Here is a 21,840-nt window from a genome sequence, read left to right on the forward strand (position 1 = left end):
CCAAAATTTATGATTATTTCATAATATTGTGTTGCATGCTTTTTTACAAATGCAAACAATGCAACTATTTCTTAATTATCGAAAGATATTGAAAGTGCATTTGAAAGAACACAAGCGATATCTACATAATTTTTTGGTGCTATCTATTAAAAATTGTTTAAACTTTTTATTCTATAACGCCTGCATTATTTATAACCCATCCTTTGAGATTTATTTAGCGGAATATGGAAATACGGACGCTGCAAGAATCGCGCTACTCTTTATAAAGGTTAGTTCCAGAAAGCTCCGTTACGAGCCTCCACTGTCTCTGACTCGAAAACGAGGTGGTAGTACAGTCAAGTCAACGACAGGGTGGCTTCGCGTAGGCGCAGTCCACTGTAGCCAACAGAAAATTGGGAGAGTCGCGCTACTGTATACGCCGTGCCCGCATGTCATTTTCGACAAGCGGAGTGTCCCGCTAATATAAACAAAATGATTTAAATACGTTTGCGATATCAACGGAAACGCGCCGTTGTTGTTCCGCTGGTCTGCTGAGCGTCTGCCGTCATGTGGAAGTGCCACAAATGCGGAAAACCCGTTTATTTCGGTGAGTCTCCGCTGGTTCGCACTTGTCGGAGCGATGTGCCCCGTTTTGACAAGTATTGTTGGCGATTCGCTTCATCAAGAATTGTCATGAAGATCTCCGATTGCGCCTTGTTTCGAGTAAACGAGCGGGAATAGATTTTGTTAAAAGAACCGGACTGTCCCTTCTTGCCGTTGTATCATTTTAATTATCTGTTATATCCAAGGCTGAGTGTTATCATAATAAATGTTGCTGGATGCATATTACATGTGTTATCTTAACGGTAATGGCACAGTGACAAGTATGCAAGTGTCAGCTTTATGATGTCAAGGAAGAGTTAAGGCGAACCGTCTCCTTGACGAGTCTATCAATTTTTTCAGCCGAACGTAAGCAGTCTCTGGGATATATTTGGCATCCAGAATGTTTACGATGTGAGGAATGTGGGAAGCGGTTGAATCCCGGACAACATGCAGAGGTAACACGAGCAGACTAATTTTATTCTCCTTTAATTACTTAATTAGTAAGTCGTAATTGTAATATGTGTTCTGTCATCTTCACAATCAGCACAAAGGTGTGCCTTACTGCCATGTTCCTTGTTACGGAGCACTTTTTGGACCTCAATTATTCGGACACGGCACAAGAGTGGAGTCGCACACGAGTTTCGGGAAAAAGGAAAGCCGACCATCCTTACCAAGGTAAGCTCTTTGAGTTGGTTAAAAAATTCAAACTTCTTTTTTTAAAAATTTAAGAATTCAAATTCAAAAATATTAATCTTGTATAATCCACAATTTAAATAGTTTGTTACTTGGTGCACAATGTTTTGTTATTTAATCTGTACAATTTTCTGGAAATAATTGTTATTCTCTTAGATCGCATTTGGAATCGAAGCTGAAAATTTTTAATCAGTATTATGAGGGCAAAAGCGGCGGGATCCGAAGTCGCGAGGTGAAAAGATATTTATATGTTTGCACTCTAAGCTCTACTAAGTACGAAATCTCTTTACGACAAATGCCGTTCGAAAACAGGTCAATGGAAGATTGATACTGGAGGGTGCGTTGAGAATTTACTGGGGCGTACGTGGCGTGATCCATCTGAAGGAGGATGACGACCAACGCACAGTGGTCACCGCGCGCAATAGAAACTCGTGCAGGCACAGCGTCACCGAGGTTCGTCGTCGCTTTTACTTACTTACCCGATTTGATGCGCGTGCGTGCATCTAATGCGTTTTTCATTGAGGCAGGATTTCGAGGACGAGGACAAGGCGGACGATGAGTTGTCGAAAGGTGGCACGTCGGACAGCGGCGCGGAGAGTAACGCAAAATCCGTCCCGACGTCCCCCGATCACCTAAAAAGCCTCACTCTGCCTATGAAATTGGACGTGAAAAACATGGAGTGGGACGAGCTCGACGAACTCCTACAGGTTTTGCTCTCACTCACTCTCGGTATCCGCACGAGTCTCGGCTTGACAGAACTCGGTCAATCTTACATTAATCAATTGCAGGTTGAGCGGAAAGTCGAGGACGGCAACAAGTTGTACCAGACGATGCCGGAGAATCTACCATCGATAAGCTCGCAATCCAGCGTAGACACGCCACAGTTCTCGTCGCAGTCGAGCCTCGAGCAGTCGGACAACTCACGCGACAACTCGGAGACGAGCAGCCCTAATCACCAGGCAGCCAGCCGCGATAACGACAGCAGTGTGAACAGCACGCCGACGCACAGCCTAGGCAGTTCCTCCAGCACGGACACGCCGGTCGGCAATCCGGGAGCTTCCAATCGAAACGGTACGCTCCGAAGAGTCGAATACTTTGACAGCCTGGAGAAGAACTCTGTCGGCAACAGATCGATCAGCACCGACGACAGCTGGATCGAGAAAGGCTTGAATCGCTCGCTGTCCGGTCCCGACTGCCTTCAGCGACACAGAACGGACAGCGATACGGATTCGGTGAATTCTCTGCAGTTTCGAGAGGACGACAACATGACCATGTCCACGGACAGTGGATTGGAGGTATTTTGCGTCGCGAACCTTCCTGCCTACGCTTCTTCCTGAAGGAAGAAGGCGCACTAATCGATTCTGGAATCGGGATTTCAGCTGGACGGCGTCGTGCTGCGTCGCAGACAGGGCTCCACCGCGATCAGGCGACGTCCAGGCGGCAGACGGCAATCTCGTAACCGATTACGGCGTCGCTGCTCGATCAACGGCCACTTCTACAACCGCGAGACCAGTTTCTTCACGCCGCCGCACGGCTCGCAGATGTCCGTGTGGGTGACGAGTCTGGTCAACACCCAGGAGGTCATCAATCTCATGCTGGACAAGTACAAGGTTGACGCCCAGTCCGACAACTTCGCGCTGTTCGTCGTGCGCGACAACGGTGGTAAGAGACAACTGGGATGGTTATCCGCGCGTAGAGAAAACCGGCGCTCGTACAATACTTCTCTCTCCATTGTGCGCAATGTCATTCGTTCTCAGAGCAAAGAAGATTGAAGGACGACGAGTACCCGTTGGAGGTCCGCGTGGTCCTGGGTCCGCACGAGAACGTCGCGCGGCTCTTCCTGGTCGACAAGCTGTCCACGCCCGAGATCAGCTCCGACGTCGCGCAGTTCCTCAACCTGTCGCTCGCGGAGTGTCACGGCATACTGCAACGCTATCAGTACGAGGAGGAGCGTCAGATTCTCCTCTTGAAGGAGAAGTGAGTATACGACACGCGACGAGTATACATACGCGCGCGCTCGCACGAGTAAGAATCGTGATAAACTCGACGTTTCAGGTACAAGGAGATGCGACGACGAATAAAGCAGAGAATGGAGGAGCTGAAGGTCCGGCTGTAGAATGTGAAACCAGTGTGCGCTTCAAGGTGGGCGATCATCCATGCAATTATTATTATTATTATGCGATAAGCGCCTCTGTAGAAGTGCGCGCGTAAGAATTATTTCTCGAAATATTTTCACGTGAGGGGAGACCTCGTGATGCGTACCGTGTGAACGCGTCGTAGCGTAGTAACGTGACACGGTCTACGATCTGCGAAGCATTTCCGAGATCTGCAACACGATACGCGGCTGCATTTCAGCGTGATCTATAGCTTAACACTTCCGTTCGTCTCCTTCTTCCGTTTCTTTGAGTCTCCGTTTGCATTTATCCGTAATCGTTATTTGTATGAGTACACATATTCAACAGTGTATTCCGTTTGGACGAGAGGAGATCGAATCTCTGTTATTGCATATCGAATTTCCGTTCATCAAACTAATACCACGTGGCATACATAATGTAACGCGCGTTATTTTAGTGCCCGGAACGGCTCTCTGATGAATGATTAAAGTGAAATGAAAATGCGAATGCGAGAACAGCTTCGGTGCGTTCTGTAACACGCACGAGGCGATTGAGAAATCGAACGACATTAGCATGTAGTAGCTGTCGCCTGTAGAGTCGCAGCGACGAAGAACTTGTACCCGACGTTTCTTCGCGCGAATGTTATTCATATTCATGTGAAATTCGTACTCGCACCTCGAATAGAGCGAATAGAAACGTTTTTCATCAGGATTTTTCAGCATCATTCCATCTCGTAGAGGTGATAAAAAAAAGAAAAGGAAACGATATGATAAAACGTATTTTTCTATCAGGTTTTTTAGAGGGTAATCCCTTTTTTATCGAGCGAGGAGTCCTTCTTGTCGATGTAGAGGTCGGCGCTAACGACTGTTAAGAATCTGAAGTCTTCTGCATCCCTTTTGCATGATAACGTGGCCCAGATACGTACAAGCGGATATACCATACGTATACGCACGTATGTGTGCGTACGTGTTCAACCAATCGCGCAACAATCGCGCTGTCAGATACCTGCTCCGATACCGCAATCCGAGACTATTGTTGCGCGAAACAAACAAATTGCAGGACGCGAAACAAAATGCCGGCACGCAGGCAATTAATCGTCAGAATATTGCGCCGCGCCGCGCGCGGATCCGTGGAATCGCCGTTTTCAAGCTAGTCATGTTTTTCACACGCTTAGTCACCGATATCGATTGCGCGCCCATCGCGTTTTCGACCGGAGGCTTCGAAAGCCTCACACCGCGTGCGTGCACACGCTGAGCCACGTTCGCGTGCATCACAATACGAAATACGAGGCACACTGTATACACACACACGTGCTCTCGATCTGCCAGTTTAGAACAATAAATGTAACAAACCCGCGCGTAATGACGATACGTTAATAACACTTGGATATATGAAAGTGTACTAAAGATATATACGGTAATCTTCCCTCAACCCCCTCCCCCCCCGTTTCCCTTAGTTCGTAGACAGCTTCTTTCGCTAACAGCAGGACGGCGAAATGTAATCCTCTCGTAATCGTCTATCGATTAACAAAGCGAATCGCGTCTCAGGCGTGACGCGTTAGGGTAAGATTAAAACGCGTCGTTTGATTCTTTTTTTTCTACTACTATAGTAGATGGACAGACGTAGTCCCGGGCGTTCGCAATTTTTGCGTACGTCGTTTCTAGGCAGACGAGAAATTAATCCACGATAATAGAATTCATGACACACTCTTCTGGGTCGTCTGGGAAAGTAGCAAAAGTCCGAAACTCTGAAAGTAGATGTCCGAGCATACTAAACATTGTACAAAACCGAAAGAAAAGAGAAAAAAAGGCCGATTGGACCGAAGAAGAGAGAAGAGAATCATGTAACACCGTTGACGGATTAATAAAGCGATATGTGGTTGCTTATCTCTGTTCTCGCCTGTGTATCTTCGTTCCGCTTTCTCAACCTGGGACGAAAGGAAGGAATCATCGGAGGGAGAGAAGAGGATCCATAAATAGATCCGGCCCCTCCGACTCTCGTGGAGGCGCGCGATTAATAATCGCGTTCTCATGAGTGTTCGATAACTCCCGTCACGGATTAACGCGTCCGCCTTCCTCCGCCAGATAAGACCTCCTCGCTGATAAGACCGCGCGGAGCCGTGCGCGGAAGAGAAGACGTAGCCGGCAGGGTGGAAGAAACGGACAGAGCGCGGATTGCGCTTGAGTGAGATTGGACAGAATGTATTTATTTATCTTTAAAGTGTGTACGTGTAGAGTTAAAGTAGATCAATGCAATCGTAATGAGTAGTAATCGAATAGTAATTGTCATACGAGTTGCTAGGAACGAGTATGCATACCCACAACACCGAGGAGCTTCAGCCGCTCACAATTTTTTTTTCTTATTTTTTTTGCACGACACTGATATACATTAAACGTTACAGGATAGCAATAACGATTATCACTGTGCCAGACGTTCCATCATTTCATCGTCACCCTTATCATCATCTTCATCGCGTCTCATCCTCAGCGTTTATCATCATCATCATCATCATCATCATCATCGACAGTTTATCGCGCGTGGCTCACCTCCTACCTGTGCCACAGCTTTGTTACACGACTCGCAATATCCTCCGTTCGTCGACGTGTCGACGATGCCGGATTCAACAATAACGTACCGCACACGCACGCACGCATGCACTCGCGCACGCACGCACTCACGCACACGCACGCACGCACATAGAATGGCCACGCACTTGTTTTACGCACGCACGCAGACGCTCGCACCCGCAGATTAAAAATATCACAAAAAATTACGCGAATTATGCGTAATGAAATCACATAATTAACGCAGTCCCGTTAAACGGCGTGTAGAGTATCGTAGATCGATTCGTCGCGGAATCGTTCGCCGAGTCTGTACTCGCAGCATCCCACGGATGCACATTCTATTCGTTTCTCTTTCGAATTAATGTAGATTTCGTGCACATATATTTTTCTTCTTTAACACTTTCTTTACGAGCATCCGGCGAGCAAGACCGCGCGCGTTCGGTGTCGCAGAACGTTCCCGCTCTTAACCGGAATAAAACTTGCAGTTTTTATGTGAGGCAGGCCGATGGTCAGATTGCGCGATTAATGATCGCCGGACACGAAACTCGTGCGCGGAAGACCGCGATTTTTTTAGGACCTTTTCTCGCGACCAAATAATTTTACGTAATCCGACATAGTTTTTTTTATGCCTCCCTCTCTCTCTCTCGTAACTTGGAATAAGCAGGCTTCTCTGGCCAATTACTCGTACGATTCATTGTGGACGTAATTTCTAGAGTTAACTTCGTTTTCGCGAGACGTTTATCTATCTCGAGAGAGCAATTCTTTCTTCGATCTATGAAATTTACCGTTTTCGCGAACTTTTGCGAACTGCCGATTAGAAATGAATAAAAGCGCCAATCGATCGCTCGCTCAAGCCGAAACACTAAATCGATGTTTCTTCCGCGCGCTTTCCAGACTCGGCGAAGATTCGTTTCAGTCGCAGATGATAACAATAATTAATCAAGACAACATGCGAGCGATATTCTGTCGACGAAGCTCTACGACAGCTGTAACAAACAAATGAGAATACAAGGCAGCGTTCGTTTCCCTCGTACCGCCCTAAATTACCCCCAGTAAGCGGTACGTTTCGCTAGATTTCCCCGAAGCGAGAAATCAAATTGAATTTCTGAACTCTTTATAGCCTCTTCTTAGAAGAAACGTTGCCTCGTGCGGAGACCCGTCGATCTCCGTAATCTCCAGTACGCTAAGAAATTAAAATGTCTCCCTCATTAAGCGAAAGAAAGCAACAACAAACGTGTTCCCGAGCGATCGGAAGCGTCTCAAAGTCCTCGTCGCGTTCCTCGAGGACGACTCTTCTGACGCAAGTCGGGAAACGATCGATCGAAACTTGCTCGGGGTAGCGCGTGGAAAAAGGGGGTCGAAGCATCGCACTCCCCGTACTAGCTAAAACGGTAACAGGCCTCGCTCTCTCACAGCTCTTTCTCTCTTTCTCTCTCTTGCTTCCGGAGGGAGATCAAGGAAGACCCGCGCCGCCGAGTCGAGTACCCGGGTCGCGTCTCCGAGCGCAGATAGTAAGTCGGGCACGCCGGTCTCGTCGTCCGTCCACGTGCGACGACGCCGCGAACCTGGTTTATCACAATTATCTGGCGTGGCGTACATGAGCCATACAAAAAATACAATACTTGTGCGCGCTCGCGACTTTTCTATGTATATCACAGACGACCGGCGCGCCGTCGCGCTGATAATCACGACCCGCGTCGCGATTTCCGCCCTCCGTCGCGAGGGCGATTCGCCTGCGCGATGGCGAACGGAAAGCGGAAGTCCCACGGATGGAGAACGCGCGCGGGTGCGTCCGCGGGGTACGAGAAAACTGGGACGACGGTGGGTCGATTCGGCGGTCGCGCGCGCTACAAACTACCGCTAAAATTCAAGTCGCAAAGTTCCAAAGTGCCAAGAAGTCGAAGAATTCCAGAAAACCGGGATTCGCTGACGCACATGGGAGGATACGCGCTGTTGCGTATAGGTATATAACGTGCACTTAACGTATCTTGCTTCCGGAAAGCGGAAAGGAACAGGTCGGAAGTTACCGGTCTTGAGAGATTACAGACTTTTTCTTTTTTTGTTTTTTTTTTTTCGTTGTTTTTCTGGAGTGAAGAGTAAGTTCCACCGGTCCGAAGCGGCAGCTAGAGTGAACCTCACAAATTGCGCAGCTGGTCCATTCCAGCTTCAGAACGCTTCACACGTAAGATGGAGAAATCAGATCAGAATGGGATACAATGGTTTCGCGACGATGGGGCGGGAATAATATTTCTTTGGCACGTTTGAGACTCCTCGGCTTCGATCGATATCGTAGCAATGAATATTAATTGATAATCGCATCTCTCGCGCGGCGCAACACGGCTCTTTTCTCGTTTTCGTGTCGTAAGAATCGAGCTGCCAACACACTTGGGAAAGACATAGAAAGACTCGTTGTACGCGACGGTGTGTGCTCGAAAGGGAAGCAAATGGAAATGGAAAGTACAAGAGATTTTATCCTGGTCGAATACATTATTCGCGCTTAAGTATTCGATGTGCTCTCTTTTTCATCCTCCACTCGCACGCATTTCTCATGTTCCTCTCGCAAACTTTCTCTTTCTCTCGTTTTTCTCTCGTTACTCTCTTCTCCTCCCGTTTCTCTTCTCTCTTTTCCGCTTCTCTATCATCCCGTGTCTCTCTCTCTCTCTCTCTTTCTTTCTTTCTGTCATTCACAGCTCCATTCACCCTCTTTCTCTCACTTTCTCTCTATCATTCTCTCGCTTTCGCTCGCTCAACAATAACAATTGAATATGAATTAGAAAAATAACATTATATCGTAGACAACAATCGGTTACAATGTATATAATATACCGGTAATAGTGATGTGCTTGTTTCACACAATACTTTTATATCCCCCGTTTATTTAAAGCGTACCAATGACGTGGGGCGCCGCGCCAAGTGGCTCGTAAAACACTACAATTAATTCGTCGTCACTTAAGTCGTTTCTTTGTAGCTTGGTCGATCGATCGTCGATCACGGATCGGCGTTCGCGATCGATGGGATCGGATTCACAGGTGGGGTGGGGGTCACGCAACGTTTTGTACCAACGGCCGTTTATAATATACGTAATAATATGTATATCGAACGCACTTCTCGAGAACGTGGCTGCGCGATCCATGCGTCGCGATCGCAGCTGAGTACCGCAACCCTTTCTTGGAGAACGGACGCCATAAGGGTCGAAGCGATCGGCTTCGACGTCCGTTCCACTTCCGGTGTGCGGTACCGCGCGCTAAAACGTTTAAGCAAGATTCACAAAAGGATAATCTTGTATCTTCGTCTTTGCCGTTATTTCGTAATCTAAATACGAAAGCCATACAAAATAAGCCTCCTGATTGCACAAAAATTTTGCTTCACAGGAAGTCGCTTTATGCCTTGCGGCTGTGGGAACTTTACGTTCGAAGCAAATAATATCTAGAGGAACATATCGATGATACAATATACTACAACGATATCTCTTAAATTTAATTTCAATAAATCAGTAACAACAAGTATGACGCAGCAACGTGAGAGCAACAAAAAAGAATGAGTAACTCTTAACAAATGAATTAACAACGGATTCTCCCCGCGAAACCGTTTCTTTCTTCTCGCACGCTCCTTACTTTAACGTTATCGTCGTTATACGTTAAATCGCGACGCGATCGCAAATCCCGTTGCAGCGGCGCGCGCCAAGGATTCGCGAGACATTGTTTTCGCGCGTTGCGCTCCAGGTTCTCTTAATTAATTAGTTAGTTAGCCGAAGAGCCGGAGGGTCGCGGAGACGCGCTTCTCTTCGCTTTTGCGCGACAGCGCCCAGCGTCAGTGGAAAATTCGTGGACAGATTTCGAGACGGCATACGATATTACTCTTGACTCCATATACATATATATATATATATCCCGCACCTCTTCTGCCCCCTCCCTCGCTTCACCACCCCGTTTCTCACGCATCACGGTGAACGCACAAAACGCGCGTTCCCTTCCGCCATCTGCCATTTTACGAGAGTGTGTGTGTTCGTTTTAATAAGCTAACACGTACTAGCTACAGTAAACCCTAATTATACGGCTTGTACGACAGACACATATATGTGTATATAATATATATATAATATTTGTGTGTCGCGCGCGTAATATTATATATATAGAATATATTTGTATATGTATATATATATATATTTAAGTAATATATATATAATATTCATGTATGTATATATATTACAGTTAGATTGCTCATTGTCAATTCATCGGTTTTATCACATTTAGTACAAGTTGAAAAATATCTCTAACATCCACGCGCGGCGACGCGGACCCGCCTCTCCGCCTCGCGAGTCGCGCGTCCGCGGCGTCGCCTTTTGCACGATACAGCTATCGCGTTAATTACGCTAGTCGTTAAAATTACAATTAATTGTCTAACGGTAGGTACGACAAACAATTACGATAATACGGCCACGACTTATTAGATCTCCCCTTCGCGACGGCGAAGTGATTGCAAAATCGACTTTCGTTGAAGTTAAACGCGGGATCCTCCGTCGTCCTGCGGAGCCTTTCATCTTGTATCGTCGATTGTTCGGAGGATACCCACGGGGTGGATCGCGCGTGACTGTTTCAGCAAAGTTACTCGAACCTCGACGAACGAACCAGCAGAGCAAATTTAGATACAAGACCGTCGTATCAGCTGCGAACACGTGGAGGAAAGAGTAAACGGAAATGTACATGTGCACGTGTTTCGCGTATCAGAGTTCCTGTGGAAATCATATCCGTGGATATTATATAACTTTCGTTTGTTTTTTTTTTAAATCTTTTACTTCAACACATGCGTGAAATGGAAAGGAAGAATTAATTTAAAGTGGAGGGTTAACTTAAACATTGTACAAAGTGCATTTTCTGTCGGTAGCGAAATAAGAGATTGATAAAAATTTACTTATGTGAAAAGATTGATATGGATGAGAAATGAAATTTATACCAATCTACAAGTTTACGTTAGTTTCTCGTGATAAGTGGGGCGCCCACGGTTTCGGTCAGCTGATCAGCGATCGTTTTAGACAGGTCGGTTATACGTTTAAAGAGGAAGTAACGGCGACTTTGCCGTCTCTCATCGAGAGCAGCGACGGATTGGTAGGGCGGATAGATTCTCAGCGGCGACGACTAATTTTGCTGAAAGTTGTAAGCGCAAGCTACATCGAGTACACATCGTGCGACAGCCCTTCGTCTTTCCGATCGGAACTTTTTCTCTTCTTTTTCTTTTTTTTTTTTGCAATCACGCCGAGATGAAAAAAAGGTTCTCCTTAGGCTTGCTATTACACAGACCGAGGCTCTAGACGCTTAACTTCTTCTCTCCTCTTTTTTTTATATTTTCTCTTTTTCGCTTTTTAAATCTCTTTAGAATAGACACCGAAGACACCGAGAGAGACTCGAAGGAAGTTTCGAAAAAGGAGATAAAGTCCGTTCGACTAATTAGGTTCGAAAAATGGCTACTATTAACGAGCTACTACTTTCTACTGTCGTTTCGTGCCTTACGCACAGGCGTGCGCGTGTTTTTCACGCAGTGACGCGCGTTTTGTCCTCGCGTCCTCCTCTTCGCGTGTTCACCCTTCTTCCGTTTCTCACGCTTTTCTCCCGTCTCTTCCTATTTTCGTCTCATTTATAATCTACGAATAGTCGTTCCGCACGGACGGACCGACGGACACCGAGGATTGAGCAAACTGTTATTGCACGGAACGCGTGAAAATCGAAACACTCCCGAAAATTCCCCCCTTCACCCCCTACCTCCTCCCCGCAACCTCTTCTGCAGAATCTTACGTGCCAGCCGTGTGGATTCGCGAGTGAAGAAGAGCCTGCATTGCCTAGTTTCGCGCCTCCTTCCGAGCGACACTCGGGCGAGCGGACGAAATCCAGAGAAATCGGATTTTCTGAAATGTCTCGATGGAACTCTAAATGAATCCTTAACACGTATTAGACATTTCGTTCGGTTCTTTCCTTTTGAGCAAAGTGTACGTTTAGAATTGACTGAAAAATGAGATGCCGTTTACCTATTTACACATCTGAAGAATTCAACTCGCGCGCACAGGTGCGGACACCGCCGTGGACACTTGGTGTTTAAACGTGTAAAAAAATAGACGGTAGTAAAAGACGTCTGCGAAACGTAACGGAAGTCTTTCCGGCGAGGTTTTACCCTTCGAGGGAAGGATCGCGAAACTATCCCGGGGGAAACGTGGAGAGTGTCCCGAATCTGTCCGAGAGCCTGCAGAGGAGAGAATGATCCCGAGTCACGTTCGCAAATGAATCATCGATGGAGGGACGCGCGCAAGACGTCATCGAGGATGTCTGCGACGTTGCGCGGGGAAGTAACAGCGATTGACTTGGATATCGGGAATACCGAATGTTTCTCCTATATTCATCGACGTCTCCACGACGTCTCAGAACGAGCAGACATTCTCGGGCAGACGGAGTAGCGCGCGAGGACGCTTCCCCGCTGCAAAACACGTGAATCATTCATATCGCTCGCGACGTGGTCGGGACACGGATACTTTCCTTCCGGCTGGCAAGGCTGGTCTCTCGTCTACACGGGCACGCGAAAGTACGCAATGGAGGGTTTCCTGGCGTGAATAGAATCACTCTCGCGCTAGCCGGAGGTCTCTATCGATCAAACATTAACGGCGAGAGACCTTCTTACAGCTTCCTACCTAGATACACTTATTGTTAGCGTATATATCCTCGGAACATAGATAAACCATTAAAAACATTGTATATGTCCCTATCTACCTATACACAATATATAGATATAATGTTTGTATATCATAACCATATTAATATAGTATTAATTACATATATATTTATATATGTACGATATATTAGAGTTAAATAATTAATCCTTATGCGTATATCACATCTGATCGTTCAGTCAGTATAGGAAGACCCTCGCCTCGCCGTCGACACACGCAAACCCGTTTAATACACGTGCCCTATAATGTGCCTTTTTCCTCTCTCTTTCTCTCTCTTGCTCTCTCTCTTTCTCTCCCTCTCTCTCTCTCGTTCTATCTCGTCTCTTTGAAAATTCTGAAATTTGTCGCCTCGCTACACAACCTTTTTTCCATTAATCTCCGTTTATCTCTATCGCCCTCTCGTTTCTTCTCTCTCCCTCGCCTCCTCACGCACACTCTCCTCTTTCTCGCTCTTCCAACGTTTTAAACTAGTATTCGATAGTAGCTACTATCTAAACAGACATTTAAGTTTTGGTAAAAACCTGAAATCGCCATCGAATATCAATATAATACACTTATGTACTTATAGTATAAATATAGGAACATTCATTAAATATATTTTCATATATATATAATATTATCGTCATATATATATTTATATTTTTATATATGTATTTATATATATACATATCATATATAAGAATTTGCATATGTACAAATACATACGTGCGTATATATTTGTATATATTTTTATGTATATATATATGTATATATATTACTTGGTGTTGTAGCTATATAACTTTAAACGTGGTTTAAAATGCCCAATGTATTCCATAACGCCTGAACACCGTGATTAGTCTGCTATTTTCGGGAGATTGAATGATCAAACCAAGCGTGTCTCAAAGGCCAAGCGAACCGAATAAAAATTGATAGACGAGATGACGAGTATCGATTACCGTCGAGAAATCCTTCGTGAATGCAGATCCCATTTTTTATAAGGACACGTAACGTCGCGTCGGCTCGCACTTGCCCGACACGTACATAGGCCATAAAAGAGACGTATTGCAATGAATCGCGACGTCTGTAACGCGTGTAAATACATTGGTGAATAGAAATGTTACCGTTCACGATTGTGACATATTCGCCGGTCAAAAAGTCCGAAATTTATTCTTCTCAGAATACAAAAATACTGACTCAGGAATTAAATATTTTGAATTTATTAATATCGATCATTTAAGATGAACTTTCTGTGAAAGTTTTAAAGAATTATATGCTAAACGATCAAAATCGATATAACTCCGACTATGCCCAATTCTAGTATTACAGAGAATCAAAATTCATTGTATTTTTTTTGTTGCCCGATGAGACACGCGGTTTCCCGTGTTTTCGTAGCATCCATATTTACAGAGATTATGAAATAACTTCGATTACCATGAACGGTGGAAACTGCCAGACAAAGCACGAATAATTCTCGATTTAGCCTCGAATAATTCTCGATTTAGCAATCGATGAGCGTGAAGGACAATCGGAAAAAAGAAAGGAGTCTGCGTTCGCTTTGTACGACAAAACCGCAGTGATCTAATTCCCGGTGGGTGAATTTCGTAAACGCATTTGCAGGACATTAAGGGACGCTGATTCAGACGGGGGATATTGCGGAGATCGAGTTGCACAAGATCCGAAACTTCCGAGTGACGTCGCACGCTTTGCAATTGCAATCGCAGTTACGCCGTAGTGATTGTGGCACTTACCAGCACAAGATGCTGCGTAAAATATGCGAGACGTAAGCAACCCTGGAAATACCGAGCATAGCCGCCGCCAAGAGAAATCTTACCTAAAAAGTTCTCGTTTTTTTTAATTAAAATTTCGAAAACCTGTCCCCGTCGCTATCGCTCAGAGTCACACGTGATTACGTAATGTATCTCTATGTATAAAAATATACTTTCAATATATATTCTTTTAGATATATAAATATTAATATCAAGTATATATATATTAAATATAAATATATTTAAATATATTCAAATATATAAAATATAGATGTAGTCTTACAGAGGATAGAAATATATAATATATTCATATATAATCACATATCGGAATCAAAATTTTTGTTAAACAAAGAGGCGAATTAATTGTTCAAACAGATGAGAAAGACTTGTAGCGAAAAATATGGTTCGGCGAAAAATATGGCTCCGTGGTTTTGCAGTGTAAAGCCGGCGGGATAAATGGAAGGGGTCAGTGTTTCCAGGGTTGACTCGGAATCCGAGACATGCACCCTGCAGATGGATGCTCGTAGCTCGGTCTGATATCGCGGTGCCGATATCGCCGAGCCGAAAGTTACGAGCCGCGGCGCGAGTCAAAAACTATCTGCGATCGTTTCGTCCGCGGAAACGGCGAGAACGGCGAGAACGGCGCGCATGGGGTGGTGATAAATATATTATCCCGCGCGTCGCATTCGGTAGCGGGATAACTGCGGTACTCTCGAGTTTTACCCCGGGGGTTCGATTGAAAGACGAGCGGCTATCACGCGAGCTAACGTGCGAGACATGGCGAGTCGCGCGTGTCGCGATTTAATTGATTCGTGAAATCCGAGGTGAGTTTCGAGACGAGCCTCCAGGAACGAACCGGGTTCGATATTCGCGTATATCAGTTAATAAAAGTTGCAACTAAGTGATCTTGTGTCGTCCAGAAATCAGGAAAGAGCTACCGGCATCGCGTCTGTTTTTCGACATCTTTTATCTTTAATTATCTTGTTTTATTATTAATTATGTCTTTATGTAAATCGAACCTAAAATATTAAAATGATTAAAATGGAAATATTATCATAGTTTGTTGCAAGGATTGTGATGTTGAATTTGTCAGTATGATTTTCGTTTTTGTATGTTATTGTTAATAATATAATACACTGATACGGTAGCACCAACAGGTTTAAAAGTAATAAATTTAATAGGTAATGTTGATATTTGTTCAACTCGTCGTGCAAATATAATAGCAATAAACGAAAAATTGGACACACAAGTTCCGTTCCTGATGCACGCGTGTCTGGATCCAATCAACTTTACCACGCGCACGATTCCACGGGTTCCTATGGAGACCTCAACTAATTGCGAGAAGTGACTAGTATAGTCTCTGCTATATACTAAACGTCTGGCACATACAGAGAGAGATATCACATTGGATAACCGTTATTTCGAGGTACTTTTGTATTTGGCGATCGCGTCCTATCTCTGGACGAAAAAAAAGAACGCGTTTCCCTGGAGGAATCTTCATCGTCCTTGCCGTCACCCATCAAGAACATTATGGTGGAATCGTGAGGTTCCCATATCAGCTGTCGGACAGTGCACGGCACTCTGTCTCGGTTGATTCGACCGAAAACGATGGCAATTATGTGTGAACCCGGCGAGTCGTAGAGCCAGCCGTCTACAAAATACAATTAACACGGTAACCAGGAGCGAAACAACGCGCCACCCGTTGTAACGTCCCTCCGTAAACGAGATTAGATTGTCCGCGTAGTTACTGTTTAGCGTTATTAGCTCGCACGTGCGCGAGCGCTTCGTCCGGTGGTTCGCGTTTGCCGACGCTTTAATTCGAAACCTTCGTACCTTCATTCGTTCCCATCTTACGGGGCGAAGGGTCGATCCGCGCCGAAATTCGGTAAGTGGTAAACGCCACCCCCTAGATTAGCTCACCGACCGATCCACCTCCACGGATGCGGAACAATCATTTGGCACTGTGGCTACATCGCAACTCTAGTGAAATCGCGCGATTCTTCTTGACGAGATCGTGTGTTCTTAGCGCATATGTAGTTTGCATGATTGCTGAGAGTCCCCGGGATTATCGAGATTTTTGAGAGCCAAAAGATTCGGGAATTATGAATTGGAAAGCTTCGGGAGAATGGACACCGCGCGATTCAAGTCTGTCGCAACGGTAAAATGAGTAAAATGTATAATAAAAGTAAAATTCGAAAGTAACTTTGAAAGTTTTCAATGCTTCGATGCATTCTTTTTTTTGCAAAAAAGTTACCGGTCGTCAAAATTAAAATCTTACAGAAATGGCATTACGAGAAAATCCGTTAAAAATCTTTTCAGCATTCAGCATTTTCAGCATGTAGCAACATCATTCTGAAGCGCACGATTTCCTACTCAAAAATTCCGGTTAATATTCTGAAATAAAATTAGTACCAATTTTCGTACATGTAAAATCAATCGCACTGCAATATAAATAAACGTGACATCTCGAGAAAAGGACACTCGGAAATTTCGCTTTGGAACTCAAGAACCGCGTTTCTAATCTCGGCTTCGCGCGATGCAGTCTTCTCCGATTATCCGATAACGGTGTGGACAGCGAAAATAGAGCGACAGCTGGACAGTTGGGCAGTTGGACTAACGATCGGGGTGTCAGGCGTCACGGAACTATTTTCTTTAATCTCCTAGTTCGCGCTCCTCGAGCACGAGCGCGCGAGGACCACGTGTGTACGTCCAGCTTATTACTGGCGGACCAGTATATGTGTATATATATTTATATATATATATATTTTATATATATATGGCGAGAGAAAGTGGGACATTAAAACGGTGCAAACGCGAGCGAGAGACGCTTTTCGCGTTCCGCCGCGAGTTCTCGTTGACATTCGTTGGACACGTTTCTCTTAATAAAATCTCGACGCGATGGTCGACCACGCGAACGACAGTGTATCGACGTACCGTCCAATCGTTAAATTACATCCTTATCGAGACGGTAATAATAATAATAATAATAATACGGCGTGATTACGGACTAAATTGGCCTATCGCAGCACCGGACCGGTCTTGGAGGGAAATTGAATTTTCGCCCGACGGAATAGATTTTCTTCTCTTCTCTTTTCTCTCTCTGTTTCTTTTTCTCCGTCTGTCATTCTTGCTCTCCAGCTGCTCTTCGCTCTCTTTCTCTCCGTCGTTTCTAAAGAGTTCCCTTTTTTTTGGCACAGTAGACTTGTAAGCCGGCAACGTGGAGTTTTTTCTCTTCACTTCTCGTCATCTCCTTACGCTCCTTCTTCGTCACCCGAGTGAGAGGTACCGGCCGGCCGGTATCTGGCGATCAACCCCTTATTCGTTAGGTAGCACCTTCGTTATTCAACTTCGCTTCCCCGCGCGCTCGCGCGAGCGGGAGCGCGCGACGGTACACACAGCAGCGAGTACACACACTATGCGTTACGTGTATATACGGTATCACTTAGGGGCTAAATAAGTGTTCTGACCAAGTCAGAGAGGAGGAATCCTTTCATAAAGATGATTCTTTTCGTTCTTTATTTCTTCTCATCTCTCCTCGCTCTCGCGTCGTCCTCTCTGTCTCGTTCGCGATCGTGATCGCGCGATCGGACTTGGTTTGTGCGTGTGTGTATGTGGGTGGGTGTGTTGTGTGAGAAGTGGTCAGAAGTTAAAGCTACTTACGAGACCGAAATCCCGAGAGAATGAGCCGGCCACTCTCGTTCTGCGCTCACGCATAACCGGACAGCGTGTGTGTGTGTGTGTTATTCGTGTGCATGTGTATGTGTGTGCACGTATATCGCGTATGTACACGTATAGAAATATACCTAGAAGAGATTGGATAGCGACTAAAGCGGACAGAACTCTCTTGGAAGGATCCGAATTGTAGACCGTGCAACAAGACGCTACTTCGCGGCTCCCAAACGACGAACCTAAATCGCGCTGGTATCTCTGACGGGAGAAACGAAAGAATATATGTATATAAGTATATATATATATGTATATATATTATATATAGATTATTGCTATCCGCATCTCGCGCGTCAAGGAAAGGACTCATTCATTCGTTCGGGGATTCAAAGGCACCGGCAACGCTTTCCGGGAGGTTTTCGCCCTCCCGTTCGGTGCCAACGTCGAACACGTCGTTTCACGCGGGTGGTATCCTCGAGCAAGGCAGCTGTTCGATGAACGGTTCGACCCTCATGGACTAATGGAACCTCGAGGTAAGATGTACAATGGTCGTATCCGTATATTTTATATATAATCCGTATATTATATAAAATTTCTATATATATATATATTTTTTTTTTAATTTCGTCACTATTTAAGAGACTGATTCTATCCATGAAAAATTGATGTTACATAGTTTCTGTGACATTTTATATAGCTCCGTTGATACCCTTTGACCCTTGACCCTTCCGCTGCAAGATGGAGATTATATCAAACTTCATTTTCCTTCATATTAGTCCGCGAAGAATAAAAGTCAATTAATAAAATGGGCCGGAGACTTTTGGAAAGTTTCTCACGTGAAGCCGTTCGCGTGCCCCGCCTCGCGCTTCTGACAGCATAATCAAGGACGCTTGGCGTGGGTATCGCGAGCCTTTAATAAGACTTTGGTAAGACTCGGCTTCCACGGATGCAAACGTGCCGTGCAAGCATACGCTACTAATTGCTAGGGTGCAATTTTTCGTGACGGAAGGGCTCTTTGGGTTAAAGAGCATCTGGTACTCTAGTCAGTTTTTTGAACAATCAAAGAAAATTATAGAATCTCAGAATTACGAATACATAAAGTGTCAAACAATTTAATAATAGAGAAATTAAAGAGAGACATTCCGTATTAATTCTGTAAATAGATTCACAAAGAAGATGAATCTGCCCATTAGCTGTACCTCGACTTCCTCTCGTAATCGCGCAAATCGGTCCTCACCCGCGTGAAAGAAAGGAAAAAAAACGGTCCACCGACGTGTTCGCGTCTGCACGGAGCTCGCGTAGAGAGAAATTATCGTTATCGCACGCGGCATCTCATCGTTATCTCTCATCGGTCGCGAATTATATTACATATCGAGAGTACACACCGAGTATATCGTTTGGTTTAGCTATTAACGTTACAAATATATCACTTTGTCGACGGAGCACGAAGACGAAGAAGACAACAAAAGGAAGCCATTCGATCGTCGGCTTTTCGGCCGTCGCGTCGTTGCGCTCTTTGGTTTCGTTTCTCTCTCTTTCTACCTCTCTCTTTCGTTTCGTTTCTCTTCTCTATTTTTCTTCTTTTGGTTTCGTATCCCTTATCACAAGTTAGTCTCACTATCGTAGCCTAGAAACCAACGTCGGACGTGCCGCTGGCACGGGTCGCGGATGCAGCAGCAGCGAAATCGCGCGCAATCGCGCGCGCGTTTCGCAGCGGATTCTCCCTTTTCTCGCCGTAATTGACACGTCTTGTTGGGGCCGGCGATGGATGGACGCGGTCCGTTTCTTTCTTTCCTCCTGCATCCCTCTTCTCTCGGTAGAGGTCCTTACACCAGTAGAATTCACCTCTTCGTTCGACGTACTCGCTCGGCGATCTCGAACAGCAGGCACCGTAGCGCCATCAAGAACGATCGCAGATCGCGATTCAAGGACTGATCTTGCGAGGATAAGCAATTGAATTAAGCATCTGTATTCAGATATTCAAGCGTCAAACTGACACTCGACAATCATTTCTGTCAAAGAACGTCAGAAGGACAGCAAGTTCGGTGCATGATGACGAGTATCACTCGATCTCGCTGGCCTTCTTCGTCGTCGACACATCATTCCCGTTACTCCACGCTACTCGCGCAACCTCGCAAGATCAACCCTCGAGTCCCGGCGATGACTGGCAATGATCCGCAAAGAAAGAGGAACATCGTCGTCACTCCGCTCGACCGCCACGGAAGAGGTCGAAGAGGCGGTCGGGCGGAAGCCGCCGGCGGCGAGTCAGGTGTCGCGTTAGCGCTGGTGGATGTGCGTGGTGAGGTGCTTGGACAGATAATCGGCCCGGGCGAAGCATTTGCCGCACATCTCGCAGTGATACGGCCGCTCGCCGGTGTGGATGCGCAGGTGCCTGGTCAGGTCGCTCTTGCCGCCAAACGCGCGGCCGCAGAACAGGCAGACGAACGGCCGCTCGCCGGTGTGCTTGCGTACGTGCAGCTTCAGGTTCTCCTTCGACCTCACGCACTTGCCGCAGAACGGGCAGGCAAAACGCCGCTCGCGACGATCGGCCTCGCGCACCGCGGCGACGGCGCCGCGATGCACGAGTCCGAGTATCGCGTCGGTGGTCTCGTGCCGGTCGTCGTCCACGGCATTATCCATGTCCACGTCGCCGGCCTCGCTGGTGGTACCGCCGCCACCTCTGCCACCGCCACCTCCGCCACCGCCACCCCCGCCGACGCCACTTCCGGCGGGCCCCGTGGTGGTCTCCGTGATCTGCACCTCCACCGCTTCGCCGAGGTTCTCCTGGACGCTCGCGGTCTCCGAGACGCTCTCATCGCCACGTGCGCCTTCGGAGAACGCACCACGCGTCTCCTCAGCGTCACCCGGATTCGTCGTCGTGTCGCTGCCGGTCTCCACCTGGGATGGTTCACCGGTGCTCGACACCTGGTCGCTGCGCTCGGCCGGCGCCGTGACCACGACCACGCTGTTCTGCGGCTCGGGCGCGCGCTGCAGCCGCTCGAGCGCGTGATTGAGACGATGCTTCTTAAAGGACTTTAGGTACCTGAACTGCATGCCGCAGACGTCGCAGGTGAACAGCTTGTCGGCAGGCAGCCGTGCGCGATGATTCTGCTCGCGGTGCTTCACGTATGCGGACCGGTAGCGGTAACGCTGGCCGCACTGCTCGCACGTGAACGGCTTGTCGTCGCTGGTCTGGCCGGCGTGCTGCAGCAACGCGTGGCGCTCCAGCAACCACGGCGACGGGAACGTCGCCAGGCAGACGCCGCAGCGACGCGCCAACCCGGCCAGGCCGGTGAAGCCGCCGTGCCCGAGGATCGCTCCGCCACCCCCTGCGCCACTTGTCCGCTCCACCAGCGCACCCCATCCGCCCGCTTCAAGGCCGAGGGCGAGCGAGACCTGGAACAGAATAAGAATGATCACGTCGTGCAATCTCATTTCTTTTCTCAGAAGATAATTTGAGCTACAATTTGAAGTCGTTTCGATCAGAATTGAAGCAACGATTTGAAGATGATTCAAGATCCTTAGGACCCAATATTGAAATGATCCAAGACCCCGATTAATTTCGATCGTAATCTGGATATGACTTCACGAGGCTAACTACATAAATTGAACAATTTTCTGATTAGATAAGTGCAATAGCACGAAACTGCGGATTGTCTCTGAATAATCGGATAATTCGAATTATTTCGACGAGTCTGATGCAGTCTCTCCCGTGCGATTCCCACGATGCGAATAATTTCGCCGAGAAGGCGAGCTCCTACCGT

At 46.5% G+C, this 21,840-nt stretch overlaps 2 protein-coding genes across 3 annotated transcripts in view; one reads left to right on the forward strand and one right to left on the reverse strand.

Annotated features, from left to right (window-relative positions):
• Positions 1-359: 359 nt before the first annotated feature.
• On the forward strand, positions 360-5,275 carry LOC105287557. Of its 2 annotated transcripts, none has more exons than XM_011353170.3 (10): positions 360-586; positions 943-1,037; positions 1,127-1,257; positions 1,432-1,507; positions 1,588-1,728; positions 1,803-1,982; positions 2,064-2,570; positions 2,655-2,937; positions 3,033-3,252; positions 3,331-5,275. In XM_011353170.3, exons 1-10 carry the CDS (start codon positions 547-549, stop codon positions 3,389-3,391), a joined length of 1,734 nt encoding a protein of 577 aa, XP_011351472.1. In that variant the 5' UTR covers positions 360-546; the 3' UTR covers positions 3,392-5,275. The 2 variants fall into 2 exon arrangements, with proteins under 2 accessions (XP_011351472.1, XP_011351471.1); XM_011353169.3 differs by lacking the exon at positions 360-586 and adding an exon at positions 621-863.
• A 299-nt stretch (positions 5,276-5,574) lies between these two features.
• Positions 5,575-21,840, reverse strand: part of LOC105287556 (longitudinals lacking protein, isoforms H/M/V) — a 66,097-nt gene continuing 49,831 nt past the window's right edge. The window contains exon 4 of the mRNA XM_011353167.2: positions 5,575-21,472. Within this exon, the coding sequence (XP_011351469.1) occupies positions 20,354-21,472 (1,119 nt within the window). The 3' untranslated portion in view covers positions 5,575-20,353. The remainder of the gene's footprint in view (positions 21,473-21,840) is intronic.

The sequence above is a fragment of the Ooceraea biroi genome, chromosome 5 (assembly GCF_003672135.1).
Source record: "Ooceraea biroi isolate clonal line C1 chromosome 5, Obir_v5.4, whole genome shotgun sequence".
Classification (NCBI taxonomy): Eukaryota; Metazoa; Arthropoda; class Insecta; order Hymenoptera; family Formicidae; genus Ooceraea; species Ooceraea biroi.